The sequence below is a fragment of the Atractosteus spatula genome, chromosome 2 (assembly GCF_055471065.1).
Source record: "Atractosteus spatula isolate fAtrSpa1 chromosome 2, fAtrSpa1.hap1, whole genome shotgun sequence".
Taxonomy (NCBI): domain Eukaryota; kingdom Metazoa; phylum Chordata; class Actinopteri; order Semionotiformes; family Lepisosteidae; genus Atractosteus; species Atractosteus spatula.
Genome location: NC_142707.1, coordinates 72,398,065 through 72,414,780, shown reverse-complemented (window position 1 = coordinate 72,414,780; position 16,716 = coordinate 72,398,065). Strand labels below are relative to the sequence as shown.

Genomic DNA, 16,716 nt, shown 5'->3' with positions numbered 1-16,716 from the left:
TCTTCCACGCAACCCTCCTCCTCCTCCGTCATGTGACACCTTTGCACTTCCGTCCCTGTGCCGAGCCGAGCTGCCCTGTCGGTTCGCCCCGGTACCTGACCCACCCCCTCCCCCCGGGAGCCAGGCGAGCCGTCAGGCGGATCCGCAGCGCCTCGGAGCCACCTCGGGGGAGACCACGGCCCTCATAGAGGGGGGGGGGGACAAAAAAAAAAAAGAAAAGGACCGAAGCCTTTAGCGGGGCGTCTAGCTGCGCTACGGGCTTTGCGTGGGTTAGCTCCCGGAACGCCAAGTCTGAAGGGAGGAGATCTCTCCAGGCGCCCCCGCTACCCCTACCCCTCCTGCGGCCGCGATGTCCGCCGCGGCCCCGAAGAAGCAGGTCCGCTTCGCCAGGACGGAGCAGAGCGACGGCGACGGCGACAACGACGACCAGGAGGAGGACACGCTGTTCGACAAGCGGCAGGACGCGCAGCGGGGCTCCCCGGGCCTCCGGACGGGGGCCAGGAGGCGAGACGAGCTGGGGTCCGAGGAGGTGGCGGTCCGGGGCAGCAGGACGGGCGGCCAGGCGGATGTCAGCCGGTGGCCCGTGACCGTAGTCCTCTGCGCCTCCTTCCTCGGCCTGGTGAGTAAGGACCCACCTCGCTTCCTGATGGCGTGACCGTGTACTCGGTGAACACCTGCAGGAGCCGGCCGGTCTGGCACACTGGGGCAGAGACGTGTTGTGAAAGGGACGCACTCGCTCTGTGACATGATGTGCCCCGGTGTCGGTAGTGCCCGCAGTCCAGAGGGTGTTCTCGGTGCTGCTCTTGGGAGTGTGCAGTTCGTACGGGTCAATGACCGCAAACCTGTCTGCCCCGACTGCCGGCCTGTATTCCCGTGAGTCATTTAGGATTAACCATCCGAAGTGTGCTGCCCTTGCCTGTGAGGGGGCCAGAATTTCAGCGTGCGGACTGTCCCAGGAGGCTGAAGTTCTGGTTGCGTGTTTCTCGGCGATGTGGTACCAGGTGCGGACGGTGACGCAGGGAAGAGGGTGCCGAGGAGCGGACAGATGGGTGACATTGGAGGATTAGAACGAGCGCTCAATTCAGTTCGACTTTATTTGTCATTATACTCACACGGGTGCATAGTATAGCGAAACGTGTTTCTCACGAGTCTCTCAGGTGCAGAATATAAATGGGACAGCAGACAGGACAGAAATACAGTAACACTAACAGTGTAAACAACAGTATGGTGCCAGTACAAAATTGTCAGAAACTGTGCAAATACACAAGCAGAGAAAAGTATACAAACAGGACAAAAACAGTGCAAAAGTAATACAGTGATGAATAAATAGTACAGCTAGCACAGTTTTAAATACAATTTCAGTGCAACCCAGGAAAGAGCATCCCAGAGATTTGGGGCTCAGCATTCCTGGGGAAACTTTAAAACAAGGGAACCAAACCCCAGTTAATGTCAAGTATTGTGCCTGCTAGTGTCCTCTTTTTAAAAACCAAACCAAACACTTTGAGTCAGAAACTGCGAAACGCAAGTGCGGGGAGCAGATGCCAGGGCTGCTCTGAGGAGCCTCTGGAACCGGGTGTGAAGTTAGAAGAGAGAAGCTGTGGTGTGCAGTGAAGCCTGGTCTGTAGGCTCAAAGGCACCATACCCATCCTGAAGAAAACCCCTTGAAATCGTCATGATTTCACTGTTGCTCGGGGAGACGCTGGTCTTTGGCCTGTGTTTAGCAACGCGTCTGGGACGTGTGCCGAGCATCGGCTCCAGGTTATTGGGGGGGGGTTTGGGGGGTGGCTGCCAAAACGCTGGGTCTGCGTGTCGAGGAGGGCCGGGGGAGAAAGCTCTCTCTCAGGAAGGACACGGCGGAGCTCCTGGTGCTCTTCTCTGTGAGGGGCTGGTGGAGCTCTGGGTGTCTGTCAGAGCCTGGACATCATTTAAAGTCAAACCCAGAATTCAGTCTGTGCTGATGCAGCCCACTGGGAATCCCTTTACATGGAGACGCAGGACTGAGGATAAGCAGTTGTTTATATAGCTGTATTGCTTATATATACAGACTCTTAATAATAATAATAATAATAATTGCTTACACTTATATAGCACTTTTCTGGACACTCCACTCAAAGCGCTTTACAGGTAATGGGGTCTCCCCTCCACCACCACCAGTGTGCAGCCCCACCTGGATGATGCGACGGCAGCCATAGTGCGCCAGTATGCTCCCCACACACCAGCTCTCAGTGGGGAGGAGAGCAGAGTGATGAAGCCAGTTCAGAGATGGGAATTATTAGGAGGCCATGATTGGTAAAGGCCAATGGGAAATTTGGCCAGGACGCCGAGGTTACACCCCTACTCTTCGAGAAACGCCCTGGGATTTTTAATGACCACAGAGAGTCAGGTTTTACGTCTCATCTGAAGGACTCTTCATTCAGGGGTGTTGATGCACCTGGTGATGACAGTGTGAAGGATTTGAATGTGTGGAATATATTTTGGTGCCAGCGTGGTGTTTTATAGTTTACCATGAGCAGCATTGTCCCTCTTTGGCTGCCCCTGAGCCAGGGCATGGCGTCTGCTCTCGCGTGTTTCTCCTCATGCTACAGTTCGGGTGTTCCTTGTCCTCCTGCTTTACTGCAGCATCAGGTTGAGATGAGAACTGAAACAGGTTAGGTTGTGCAAAGGAAGGTTCTCCCAGCCAGTTGGTTTTTGTCTGTGTTTCATAATAAATATGACGCTCTCTGTGTTCTCTGAGGAGTGGTAACAGTAAAACTTTGCTGGATTTGGGTAACAGTATCTGGGTACTGTATTCTGCAGAATACGTTAGTGATAATAAGCCAGCTTTGCATTTACCCTCCAGGTGGAGCGGTGTGCTTTTGACCGCTTCCAAGGGTCAGAGGTCACAGGTGAGGTCACGGTGCAGTGTCCTTGTCTGCACTCTCTAAGCAGCTGGAAGCTAGAATGAGGTTTGCCCTGAAGGTCATGATCGAGAGCTGCCCGCTCAGCTGGGTTCAGCTGCGGACATTACCTTCCCTGCTCGAGGAAGAGTTCGGAGTGCATGTTCGTCTACCACAGCGGAATCGTGCAGCATATGGAAATCCAGAAATGCTGCATATGGAAATATATACAAATTCATCATGACTGAAATTGTACTGGCTTCTGGTCCTCATGTTTGTTCTGTAGTTTTTCCCAAAAAAATATCCTGACTAAGGCTGTGTGTACAAAGCATGGCTTTGTTCCACCTGACAGTTTCAGTGCAGGTGTTTGAGTACTTTTGACAAATCCGATAAGGCCGTGTGACCAATTCAGTTTTCTAGAGTGGCACATTGGGGCCCTGGGTTCAGTTCCTGGGGTGCTGTCTGTGTGGGGTTTGCATGTTTTGCCTGGGTTCATGTGGGTGTCCTCTGTGTGCTCTGGTTTTCTCCCACAGCCCAAAGACATATAGTCAGGAAAACTGGCCCTGGTGTGAGTGTGTCTGTGTGTGTGCCCTGCAGTGGACTGGTGTCCCATCCAGGGTGTACCCTGCCTTGCCCCCGTTGCTTGCTGGGATAGGCTCTAGCTCCTCTGCGGCCCTGTATTGGATAGGTGTTAGGAAACTGATGGGGATATAAATCCTGGGGGAAAGATTAGGCCGGGGTTCCATATCTCTGTTGTAAGTGATTTCAGATAAAGAGATTTGTAACAGATGTCCAGAACCCCTGAAAAAAACAACTTTGCCGCCAAGTCATGTGACCTCAGCCTCATTTTCATTAGGCCGCAGTTTCCTAGAAGTGTCTCCAACACACTGTGGAATTTCAGAAGTGTCCGCGAAACACGATGGGTTTTACCACCAAGAATGGCATCAAGGTGGCATTACAAATAGTGATCTGGACATAAATAATACTCACAATAGTGTCCCGCTGCATTTTTCTTGCTTGGCCTCCTAATTACATGGAATATGGATAATTAGTAAAATTGCTTGGTGCTCATGTAAGTGATCTAAAGGGGAATATTTTCTTTTAAACGAAAAGATTCTCAAATATTTAATTGACTAAACAGTAGGCTATTGCCAAAAAATAAATACGCTGTGGAGAGTGTGCGTTATGTACTGGAGAGGATTGTGTACACCTTCCGTTGCAAAACCCCAAGTTAACAGCATATTAAAGAGGAAGGTGAAACTGCAACCTTGTAATTCCTTCGCACAAGATGAAGGAGAAGCTGTAGGATCTGTCAAGGGGAGAAAGTGACTTTGAATCCAAAATGCAATTATGTTAAACTAAAGTTCTTAAGTTCTTAGAGTGAACAAAGCTCTTAAAACGATACCGTGAAGCAGAAAGTTTTCCGTTCACACAGTCTGTAGGTGGTCCCGGTCCTCCTGTCTGGTCTGTTGCTCTGTATCTGATCACACTATTTTGGCAACTTCCTCTGCTGAAATGGTTGATGAAAAGGCTGATAATGTGCAGTGAACAGAAGAATGAAGGCAAAATAGGAACTGTAACAACCCTGTGTACGTCCTGCGCAGTTTCGCTGTAGCAACAAACAACAGCACTGTCTTGAGCTTGAGAAGAAAATACAGCATTGTGGCTGCCAGTGTTATACAGGAAATAAGAACGAAAGGCAAACAGTAAGAGTGTTGGGATTTGCAGTGAAATGACACATCCTGGTTTTTGGAAGAGCTGTTCAATTAAAAAAAAAACAGTTCCGTTTTTGGACGGCAGAAGCCAGTAGTGGATAAAACCAAGCTCTTTCCCTAATCATGATTTGAACAGATGTGAAACACTTCAGAATGAGAATGCCTCTTGTACAGAGTGGGGTGATCTCAGATACTTTGTGGTTTTGAATTGTTGGTCACACACACACACAGAGCTTTTCAGTAATTGGCGATCGTGTGACCGGTGCACAGCTGAGTTAACTGTGATCACAGTGTCCTAACTCACTCACTGCTGAAGAGAACGCTTTATATAGTAAATGAGCAGAGCTAGTGAAACTTGATTGTATGTCAGTATTCTTCTACCATCCAAGTATCCTGTTCTGGTTCTGATGTGACTTTGAGATTGAAGAGTACTGGCTGATACCCGCTCTATAGCAGAGCACGAGGCCAGAGAGGCGGGAGCCACAGTGACAGTCAGAAGGATCAAAAAAGCGGTTGGAAATGAGACTTGACCTCGGCCTGTCCTCTGGTGGTGTGTTGTAGGGGATGAGCATTGCAGTGCTTGGCCCCACCCTTGAAGACCTGGCCATCAATGTGAACAAGAACATAAGCAACATCTCCTACATCTTCGTGGGCCGAGCCCTGGGCTACATCGGGGGCTCTGTGGTGGCGGGGGTCCTCTTTGACTGCGTGAACCACTACCTGCTGCTAGGTAAGCTCGCAGCCCCCTCTTGCCTGCCCCTGTACTCCAGCCACAGCCTGGCGCCCTGCGGGTGGTGTAGGAAGCGGGCAGGGCAGGCAGGGTCCAGCTCAGGGCATGAGCTCTCGGGGCAAAGCTCTTCCTTGTGCCCCTGGCCCTGCTGGGACAGGTGAGTATCCCCAGTGTGCAGGAGCTCTTCCTGCTCGCACGCACGCACGCACGCACGCACGCACGCACGCACGCACGCACGCACGCACGCACGCACGCACGCACGCACTCGCACACTCTCACACAATTCAATTCAGTTCAATTCAAGGTGCTTTATTAGCATGGCCGATGGGTACAATCAGTGTTGCCAAAGCAAATAAAAATAATGAAATTCACATGAATCAAGACAAAAAATAAAAGTAAAATAAAATCTACAGACATATTACAGACATTTACAACAAAGACATATCGTAAAATATTTAAATATACTGTAGACAGACGGAGCATTATTGGGAGACAGACTCACTGTTCCTCAGGCTGGGACAGGAGATCACATACTGGGCTGCCAGTTCAACTGAGTTCCCTCCTCCCTCTCCCAGTAGGATTGGGACCTGTTGTGATTCTGGCAGGTGTGGGAACTCTGGGACTAGATTTCTGAATTTAGGGAAGAATGTTTCTCTAATCCTAGAGTATCTGTCACAGTGCAGTAGGAAGTGCACCTCTGTCTCTATTTCTCCCCGCTGGCAGTGGGAGCACAGCCTGTCCTCTCTGGGCAGCCAGGTCTGCCTGTCTAGTTTCTATGGCCAGGCTGTGGTCACTGAGCCTGTACTTCATCAGGGTCTGTTTCTTTTTGTTGTTTCTTATCTTGGTCAAATATTCGGCTAGTGTGTATTGTCTGTTTAGGGTTCTGTAGCATTCCAGTTTGTTGTGTTTGTGTGTGTGTGTCCCAGTGTGTGAGATATTGCTCTCTCACACGCACACACGCACGCACGCACACACACTCACACACGCAAACACTCTTTTTCTCTCTCTCTCACACACTCTCACACACTCTCACACACTCTCACACACTCACACACACACACACACACACACACACTGCTTGTGTAGTGAGGCTGTAGTTATTGTACTGTAAGCTGCCTCCATCGTACTGTCACAGTTCATTAGAGGGGGTACTTTCAGCTAGGACAGTTCAACATGTCGGCTCTGCCTTTTGCTGAGGAAACAGATATTATTCCTCTGGCTACTAGGGACTCCTGCTGCACTCTCTGTAAAGAAATGTAGCCGGTACCATTACAGCGTCATGTAGTGTAGTCGTTCCTTTTTTGAGGAGAGTAAGAGTTCGTTTTGGATGCTGTCTTTCATCCATAAGACTCGGAACTAAGGCAGAGCCTGGCCGGACCGGGTTATAATTCAGGAACGTCTTGATTGCATGCATGATGAGGTAAAGGTGTTCATTTGTACCGTAGTATCGTACCCCAGTTATAGAAAGCGGAACGGGGACTTCTCTGCTCCAGGCACAAAAGGACACTCTCATTTTTCCCCTTCAGGTTTCTCAATGCTGGCCACTGCTTTTGGGATGTTCGCAGTTCCTTTCTGCAAAAAGCCATTGCTGCTGACAGCTTTGATGTGCAGTGTGGGAGTCTCCATGGGCTTCCTAGATACAGGTGGGTGGCCGTACGCTTCCCGGACTTCGCTTTCAAATGGATATCGTTCGGTCTGAAGTTAAATGCAATACTGTCGTTAGGTGAGCTTTACATGAAGTTACTTGATTCAGTTTTATTCATTGTCCAAAGTTTTTAGTGAACAAGGAAGTAATTCAGTTTCGAGTGTCACAGTTTTATTGAAGAGAATGGGTCTGTTCAGGTCTGGATAGCTCTGTATTCTACAAAGTGGATGAGACATTTTCTTGACTTTTTTAGAATTCATTATTAGTTTTAGAAGTGGCCTGTTCGTTGTGTCACCTGCCAGAACTGTTATTCTGTGGCATTTGAGGTTAAGCAGGTGTAAGAGGTTGACGTGATTAGAATTTTCTAGCCAGTGCTTTTAATAAGGGAGAAGCATTAAAAAGCCAGAAGAGAGGCAGACAGCACAGGCGCCACCCAGTTAAGGGCTTCGAGGTCCCCCGCTGGCTGTAGAAATGGGTCTTGCTGTACAAGGACAGTTGGGGAGCAAGCCGAGGCTGGTAACATTAAAGGACATCGAAAGTGTCGGAAACACCTGGTGGCTGTTTGCAGTCTTCAGCCCCACTGTCCCTTGACAGCTGGTCAGGGTAAGGTCCTGTTTCCAGTTCAGCCCCGAGCGAAATGTCGTCTTCTGTAGCCGGTGAGCCTGTGTGGGGAGGACGGACTTTTAACGCCAGCGTTTTCTCCGCCAGGCGGCAACGTCCTGATTCTCAGCACCTGGGGCGCCCAGTCCGGGCCTCACATGCAGGCCCTGCACTTCAGCTTTGCCGTGGGTGCCGTCGTCTCCCCGGTGCTGGCCAAGCTGCTGCTGGGCGCGGCGCCCCCTACGGGGAGGAACGTGAGCGCGGGCGCGGCCCCCCACGCCGCCGGCCACGTGTCCAAGGCGCTGAGCCCGCCTCTCGGGTTCGCTCAAAGCCGGAGCGGCTCCCTCAAGTCCACGTGGGCCTACACGGTGATCGGCATCTTCGTCCTGCTGGTCTCCCTCTTCTTCCTCATCCTGTACTCCAGGAGCAGCCCCTCCCGCGAGAGAGCCAAGGCGTCCTCGGAGACGCGGGTCGTGGCCAGGCATCACAACGCCCTTATCTTGCTGCTGTTCTTCTTCTTCTTCTGCTACGTGGGGGCCGAGGTGGCCTACGGCTCGTTCATCTTCACCTACGCCAAGGACTTCGCCGGCATGGATAAGAGCGAAGCCGCCGGCCTCAACTCCGTCTTCTGGGCCACCTTCGCCGCCGTCCGCGGCCTGGCCATCTTCTTCGCGGCCTGCCTGCCCCCGGGCGCCATGATCCTGCTGAGCCTGGTGGGCTGCACGGTCTCCTCCCTCTTTCTCACCCTCTTCAGCAGGAGCAGGGCCGCCCTGTGGGCTGGCAGCGCCTTGTACGGCGCCTCCATGGCCACCACGTTCCCCAGCGGCATCACGTGGGTGGAGCAGTACACCACGGTGACGGGCCGCTCGGCGGCGGTCTTCGTCGTGGGGGCGGCCCTGGGGGAGATGGTCATCCCGGCGGTGGTGGGCTTCCTGCTGGGGCAGACGCGGGAGCTCCCGGTGCTGATGTACACTGCCCTGGGCACCTCCGCCATGACGGCCATCATCTTCCCGGTGATGTACAAGCTGGCCACCTCCCAGGCCGCGGAGGGCCGGAAGCTGCGGGAGGGGGGCCGCGCCAGGGAAGACAGCGAAGACCGGAAGGCCCTGCTAGACTCGGGAGCCAACGAGGAGGAAGATGAAGACGGGGAGGAGGAGGGGGATGAGGCTGGGCAGTGGAACGATGCGGACTTCGAGGTGATCGAGATGGACGACGCCGGCCTCGTGGGTTTGTCCCCGCCCGCGTCTGCGGAAGCCAGCGGCGCCGCCGCCGCCGCCGCGGCCGCCGCTCCCCCAGCTTCCCCCTCTCACCCTGCCGGCCACGGATCGCCCTCCCCGGCCTTCCCGGCGGGATCGCCGAGACGGAAACCGCTGCTCAGCCTGGACCGCGAAAAGAAGGACTGAGCGCCCTCCCCCCTGCTGCCCCGCGGGACGGAAACCTGGCGCTTCGGACGGAGGGAGAGTCAGCCGTGCCAGCTAGGAACAGGTCTGCCAGCTCTGGCCGGGCGGGGGCCGGCTGTCTCCCCTGTTCGTTGCCCATGCTGCATGCATTCAAGCTCCAGGTGTTCCCCGGGATGTCTCGCCGACGTTCAGACTGTTTTCCTTTTTTCGGTTGCGAAAGACGAGAAGCGTGTAATAAGACTGTTGTTTTTTTTTGAGTGCCTAATCCATCCGAGGGCAGGAAGCCAGCTGCTCCTGGTGAGGCTGGAGCCTGTCTTGGAAGCCCAGGGCGAGAGGCGAACTACACACCACACTACACACATCAGTCCACAGCCGGGCACAGGGGCCATTTGGAGACACCAGGCACTAGACTGGCAGGAAGCCATGAAGGAAGAACACGCACACTCCACATGGAAGGCACCCCAGCCCAGAATCCAAGAGCTGTGAGGCAGCGATCACCACCATGCCAAAGGGCTGCAATTGTGGGGCCTTTTTGTGACTTTTAAGATGAGTGATATTCATTATGATTTTCATTGCCATGATTATGATACCGTAGTTGTGTAGTGGAGACCATCAGCGGTGTAGTGAAGCAAGACATTATAGCACTTTCTGAGCCCCTGTTCGCATACATCTTTCCCATTTCTTGCTTTTCAAGGTGACACATTTCCTTCAGTCCTTCATCTTGAAAGGGTATCTTCACTCCAACTCCACTCCGTCCCTCCAGGAAAATGCTTATCAATACCAGTGTCAGTATTTGGTTGACACAGCAAAAACTAAATTCACAACACAGTCATGGTGGTAGATTAAACCGCAGTGATTTTCTTGGCATTGTTGGTCAGGTCAGAAGATTGACAAGGGAGTCTGACTTTTACAGTAATACACAGATTTTAATGTGCGTCTGGTTTACAAATTACACAGCTGTAAAACTGTACTCTGAAGAAGTCAGCAGGTATTCATCAACTAATGCTTTCATGTGCTGATGCTACGTCTAAGCATTCCCATGTCAGTAGCACAGCACTGAAAGATGAAAGATTAATGATGGGATCTGCAATGTCTTGTCTGCCAGCACTACAGTAATTGAACCATTCAAGACATGCACTTTTTGGAAGAAATTCCACTTTGAGCGACAAAATGAAAAAAATGATTCTGGTAAATCTCTACAGGCCAGGAGAGATTCATGGTACCAGTAAGCCCAGCGGCACAGCGCAAGCTGGCTTCTAGGCTGTGTCTTTAGGTGCTGGTAAACAAGATTGACTTTTTCCAGGTGTGTGTGCAGACATTCCCCTGTGGCCCAGGGGCCACCTGTGAATTGGTATATATCACCGAGAGCACTACCAGCAGGATGCTAGGGGAGGACTTGAGAGACGGGCAGTGTGCAGTCCTCAGCTCTCCCATGCTGCAGAGAAGGTTGTGGCAGGAGCTAGATTGATTGACAGTTGAGGACTACAGAGTGGAAGATGCAGAAATAAAAGGTATGAGAAAGAGCTGGCCTTTCTCTGTGAACAAGTGCGATCATTTTTGATTGATTCTAATGTTGCTAGGTGAAAGATGATCAGCTTTACACAGCTTGGATACTACTGTGGACATACCCTTCTAAAAAAAAACAAAACACTTTCTTTACTCTTCTGGACGGTACATTGGCTTGGCAGGCAGGTGAGAGAATGTGCACAATACTTATCCTGTAACAGCATGCTTTTCTGCCTGGCTGGGCTAGGACTCAACTGGGGGGGGGTGCAATTATGTTGCTGGACTTGGCATTCTGTGGATGAACAGGTCTCTGACAGACAAGAAGCAAGATAAAAGCCAAGTATGTTAACAAAGGGGGCACAAAGTTTGGTTTGGGGTGGTGGCATTACCCATTTTTAAACAGATGTATTGTGTTCTTAATCTGTCCTAAGGTTAGTGGCATCACAAAAGTGCCAACAGTTTTTGTGTGTTAACTGTTTCAACAACATCCTGTTTCAGCTGTGTGAAGGGGAAAGGCAAAAAAAATCAGTAAAAATGACTGCATCTAACAGGCGAAACTGCAGTTATGAAACAGGCCTGCCTCTGTTAAATCGGAATTCAAGAAAATTTTGGAATGTCATGTGAAATCCTTTTATAGGTTTTTGTTAATGTGGTGTGTTGTGCTACTTAAAAAAATGCAGCCGACTTAAGGGTAGCTGTGGAATCTTTCTTAACGATGGAAAATGGCATTTTCCTCATACAAAACCACCTGTATGAAACTAGGGTAGTGAAGAGTTCCTGTTTAATGTAGAAGTACCACACATCAAGACCTGTTTAAGATTCTATAATGCTCTTTTAGACCTTTGCCTCGTTACTGAGATCTAGCGATGAAGTTCAAGCCGAGAGGGTCAGAAGGCAAAAGTGGCCATATAAGGGAATGCTTTTGTTTCAACATTTTGAAGTGTGTAATTCCTTTCAATTTTTATTGTCTTGATCAGGACAGTAGATGATGCCATCTCAGATTGTTTATGTAATAAACCTATTTCTAAAACCCCGGTCTCCATCCATCCATCCATCCATCCTCACTCTGCTCTTCCCAGTGAGGGGTGTGGTTGCAGCAGGCCGAGTGGATCAGCCCAGGCTTCCCTGTCCCCAGCGCCAGATTCAAGCTCCTCCTGGGGGATCCCCAGGCGCTCCCAGGCCAGCCGAGAGATCCTGTACAATCCCTCCGGCGTGTCCTGGGTCTGCCACGGAGTCTCTGCCCAGTGGGACGTGCCCGGAACAGCTCCCGCAGAAGCCGACCGGGGGGGCATCCCAACGAGATGCCCAGACCACCTCAGATCTCGAAGAGCAGCGGCTCTGCTCCGAGGCTCTCCCGGATGGCCGAGCTCCCCGCCCCGGCACGGAGAGTCAGCCCAGCAGCCCTGCGGAGAAACCTCATTGCTGCCGCTTGTACCCGTGATCTCGTTCCGTCGGTCGTTACCCACAGCTCACGACCGGAGGTGAGGATGGGGCCGTAGATCGACCGGTAAACCAAGAGCTTCGTCTTCAAGCTCGGCTCCTGCTTCACCACTGCAGACCAGCACGGTGCCCGCTGGCCCGCAGACGCTGCCCTGATCCGCTTGTCGATCTCCCTCCGTCACGTATAAAAGACAAGATCTCTCCACTTGTGTCCTGGGCAGTGCCGTGATCACCAAACTGCATCATTCCAGGGCTTTATCACAACCCAGACATACTGAATCGTACCAGGTGATTAGAAGCACATTTCAGAGGCAAAACCATTGAAAACCTTGTATCACGCCTTCGTCTGGAGTCCCAGTGAAGCAATGCAGGTACCCAGTAGAGTGCTATCGGCATGCCAAAGGGACAAAAAAATAAAGATCAATGAAAAGACTATTTCATACATTGAGTTTTATTAAATTGTCTGATGATTTACACCTCCACCCACAGTAATATCAATTTTTAAAAAAACTGAGTCACAGTTCCTTCATTTTTTTATACAGTTATACAAATACACATTGTGTGTACAATTGTTTGGCAAATTGTATAATCAGTCTTTACATAGGTAGGGAACACTTACTGTTGAGCATATAGAAAGCATTAGAAATGTGTTTACAAAACAAATATGCACAAAGAAATAATATATACTCTCGCCATAAATTATCAAAATACAGTATTGCAACAGTCCCAGAAGCTTTTGAAAACTTAGACACTTGCTCTTCTGCCCACTATCCCACAGGAGTGCCATGGGATTCAGAGAGTTTGAGGACTATTTTTGCAGAAATACATAAATAAAACAATCCTTTTCAGGCAGAAAAAAATGAATGAAGACACATACACATTGCACCCGGAAACAGAGATAAAAAAAATCCTTTTTTTTTCTTTAGTCTGGTGCACATGAATTCATCAGCCACTTTACAAGGAAAGGATTTCTTATTTACAAAAGTTTCGCATTTCTATAAAAAGAAATTGTTTCTTAAACAGTGGTTAATTTGTCTGCCTTGGGTTAGAAGGTGCTCAATAGAGGTTTTGCATTTACAAATGCTACAGCGCATAAAAAACAACATGGCGAAGACCAACATGTCCCCTTCTGTCTCGACAGTGACTACAATGCCTTCGGAAGACGACATGAAGCGTCTTCGTATTGGCTTGGAAAAGGCTAGCCGTTTACTTACAGTAATTAGCAGCTGGTTACATGGTCGGTTTATCAGAACAAGGGCAGGTGACGCCTCCAGAACTCCTCTGAAGTTTCATTCCAGCGGCCAGCCCCAAGCTAGCGCCCACGAGAGGCGGTGGACACGTCACGGTCAAGTCCTAGTCATAACCACAGCGACGACAAAATGCTTAACCCAATGGGGTTAAACCAGAGCACCATGGAGAACGTGTGGAGGGCGTCTGAGACCGAGGAGGGTTAGCACCAACGGGTGGGGGGGGGAGGGGGGGCCGCGAGCGTGGCTCAGAACTGGTCGAGCAGCCGCCGCAGGTACGGCGCCTTGGACAGCTGGCGGCTCACCCTGGACAGCTTGTACAGGACGGGGCAGTCGAGAGAGACGCACTGCAGCTGCCGCTCCGCGCCGCCCGTGCAGTTCCTGCAGACCTGAAATGAGAAGGTCGGTCAGCAGCCTCCTGTAGCCCCACCTAGACCCACACCCCCCACCGAGGTCTGGCCGTCTCGGGCTCGTTTTCCCATTTCTAGATCCTTACAATGTTTATTGTGTCAGTCAGGACGGGGAGAGGACGACACTGTCTCAGACTGTTCATGTCATAGAGCTACTTCTGAAGCCCCAGGCTCAATCCATTACGTGTGGATTGTGCCTCTGGAGCGCCCTGAATCTCCCTACATGGCTTCCAAGGACCTGAAGCCAGTGATCTTGATCCTGCCCTGTTTCCTGGGGGCACAGTTCTGCACACAACTGGTGTTTATAACAGCACAGGACAGGAAGGGGAGGTTATTTCTCTCCAGCCGAGGACACGCATCGTAAGGATGGAGGACTTAATTTGGGTTCCGGATACCATGAGGCACCGTCTTGAACAGACTCTTAAAAACATAGATCAGGTTCTTCAGCAGCAATGGAAGGGTGCTGCAACTCCCTGTACCACAAGCTAGTGATAATGGAAGCACTCTTTTGTTAATCAGAACGGCATAGGAACAACTATCGTTAAAACGAGTGCTCTCGCCAAAGAACAATGTCACTATCACTAATACAGGCCAGGCGGGTGGGAACCTGAGACCACCGAACAGCGTGGGGGAACATGGGACAGTGACACAGGTACACTCACACAACATGTACACGTCCTTCCCCCAAGCCCGAGAAGTTAACGATGTCCCAGCTACCCCAGACGGGTTCCCATCTATCCCAGCATGCACTCCTGGGGCTGACATCACCAGCCCCGTTGCTCGTCCTCTCAGTGCCCCATCTCTGCCTGGTGAGGGCGCTACATGCCGGTAACGGGGTAGTAATGATGAGAGACAGCAGAAAAGGGATCCCAGTACAGCCATGTTTGCAGAGCGACGGGGGGTGGCGGCGGCAGCGGCAGGTTGCCATGGCGACCCTGACCTTGAGCAGCTGCTCCTGCTGGCGCTCCCAGTGACGCACGTCCTGGCTCAGCGTGACGGCCACGCGCTGGGGCTCGGCGCGGCAGCGGCTGCACACCCCCAGCTGCGTCAGCTCGTCGCACACGGGGCAGTGCAGCGTGGTGAAGTACTGCGAGATGGTGCCCTTGCGCCCGGCCTCCTCGCCGCCCGCCGCCGAGCCCGCCTTCTGCACCTGCGGGGCGGAGCACAGGCGGAGGGTGAGCCGCTGGCGGAGCACAGGCCGCGAGAGCAACACGCAGGGCGCCGCACCCCCCCACCCTCACTGCTGCTGCGAGTCGAGACGCGGAGGCAGAACCCAATGGGCTTCCGCATGAATTATGAATTAAAAACGCCGACCAGCTCCCGCAAACTTGGGGACGCTTCTCTGAGTAGTCGCCATCTTGCCGTTGTGACGCCATCTTGCAGTGGCCCATCTGGCACGAAACTGGTAACGAAAATGTTACAGCCGAAGGCTTTGACCAAACTGTGATGTGTTCTGGCAGAATTAGTGTCGTGAAAGCAGTTCACATTTAGATTGGAATGGCTTAGTTTTTCTGCTTAATGTCAGATTAGAAATTGTCCTAAATAAAGTAATAATACAGCAGGAAATGCATTTTAGTGAAATATGCTGCATTGGTTAACAGCTAAAAACACTAAAATGGACAATTAATCAATGACAAAAGTACTAAATATTAAGTTGATTAACTAAAGAGTGACAGTCCACCATGTATTTCAGTAAGATTACAAGATCAAAGTAATTCATCTTTACAAAGCTATCAAATGGTTTGATTAAGTAAAATCAAAGTGTAATGTTACACAGCAAACGGTACATGCATACTTTCATTCGTGTATTGAAATGGATTTGGCGATATAAGCGTTATTACAAACTGCACATTGTTAAAATGGTCATTTTCTTTTAATCCATAAGAACCTCCTATCTTGTCTTCACAGTCACACCCTTCAGACTCCAGACAGGCCACGGTGTGGAAGAACTACGAGTAATCATGTAAACGAGTGCAATACTGTGACAAATACGGCCTGCTCGCTAATTATCTTCCATAATACCTCTGGGTAACACCCCTACTCTTTTCAATAAACGCCCTGGGATTATTAATGACCACAGAGGGTCAGGACATCAGTTTTACTGTGCCCTTTTTTGACCGTATAGTGTCCCCGTCACTATACTGGGGCATTAGGACCCACACAGACTGCAGGGTGAGCGCCCCCTGCTGGCCCCACTAACACCTCTTCCAGCAGCAGCCTTAGCTTTCCCAGGAGTCTCCCCTCCACGTACTGGCCAGGCTCACCCCTACTGAGCCTCAGTGGGCTGCCAGCTGTGAGCTGCAGGGTGCTGTTCTTGAGTCAAAGCCAACATTTAAAAGCTATTCATGCCGGTCACTGACCGATTTCACAATCCTGTCGCACCAAGCTGTCCAGTCATTCTGATGCTAAAGATCCAGATTCATTCTGATAACGCTCAGAAAGGGGCTTTAAACAGGGAACAACTGAAAGCATTTCATGTCACACTGCCACCTGGTGGCCTAATGAGCAATAAGAGGTATTGTGTCCGTTTGCAAAGTAGCAGTGCAGTCCTCCCTACGCAGAAATCACCAGCTGGAAAGTGTGCTTTTAAGAGGTCCCCTCCCTTAGCGACATCTTCAACGTGAACTATGATGTGTTTTTACAGCCCCGGTAAGGGGCAAGAGAGCCACCCGTCTGCCTCGTCAAGAGAATCTCTTGGCGTGGGAGTGTCTTCTCCCCGATGGGCCGCCCGGACAGGAATGTCCCCAGGAGGGAGCGTACTGGCCAGACAGGGCCGGGGCGGAGAGGCTGGCTCACCCTGGGCAGCTCCTGGTACCAGCTGAAGACGTCCACACCGATCAGGGCGAAGACGCGCTCCAGCGGGGGCAGGATCTGCTTGCTGATGTAGTAGGTAGCGTTGAGCCGCAGGCCGGGGTCCTGCAGCACCTCAACGGGCCGGCGCACCAGCTGGATGAGGGGCATCCCGGGGAGCCCATACACCACCACGTAGGGCACGCGCTCCCCCACCCGCGGCTCCAGCCGCCGGTCGTAGGCCAGCATGCGCCTGCAGCGGAGGAGAGAGACGGGGGGCGCCGCGTCAGCAGGGGACAGACACGCTCTACAACATTTTACACCTGATGGGAAGGCAGCCGGGCGGCGCGGTGGTCA

General features: G+C 51.5%; 2 protein-coding genes across 2 annotated transcripts in view; one reads left to right on the top strand and one right to left on the bottom strand.

The window, feature by feature from the left end:
• The first annotated feature begins 8 nt into the window (after positions 1-8).
• slc60a2b (solute carrier family 60 member 2b) lies at positions 9-11,502 on the top strand. The gene is made up of 4 exons (XM_088905435.1): positions 9-619; positions 5,153-5,321; positions 6,848-6,964; positions 7,675-11,502. The coding sequence occupies exons 1-4, from the start codon at positions 350-352 to the stop codon at positions 8,967-8,969; spliced, it is 1,851 nt and encodes a 616-aa protein (XP_088761561.1). The 5' UTR covers positions 9-349; the 3' UTR covers positions 8,970-11,502.
• An 845-nt stretch (positions 11,503-12,347) lies between these two features.
• The window catches only part of rev3l (REV3 like, DNA directed polymerase zeta catalytic subunit), a 100,114-nt gene continuing 95,745 nt past the window's right edge, over positions 12,348-16,716 (bottom strand). Inside the window, exons 30-32 of the mRNA XM_088905423.1 lie at positions 16,366-16,612; positions 14,510-14,719; positions 12,348-13,548 (exon numbers count right to left, since the gene is read on the bottom strand). Coding sequence (XP_088761549.1) covers positions 13,408-13,548; positions 14,510-14,719; positions 16,366-16,612 — 598 coding nt within the window. The 3' untranslated portion in view covers positions 12,348-13,407. The remainder of the gene's footprint in view (positions 13,549-14,509; positions 14,720-16,365; positions 16,613-16,716) is intronic.

Bases quoted from the DNA above. Each gene is read 5' to 3' on its own strand.
- slc60a2b (XM_088905435.1), top strand. From the start codon at position 350: ATGTCCGCCGCGGCCCCGAAGAAGCAGGTCCGCTTCGCCAGGACGGAG. The intron at 620-5,152 runs GTGAGTAAGGAC...GGTGTGTTGTAG, and splicing joins GCGCCTCCTTCCTCGGCCTG to GGGATGAGCATTGCAGTGCT. The intron at 6,965-7,674 runs GTGGGTGGCCGT...TTTCTCCGCCAG, and splicing joins CATGGGCTTCCTAGATACAG to GCGGCAACGTCCTGATTCTC.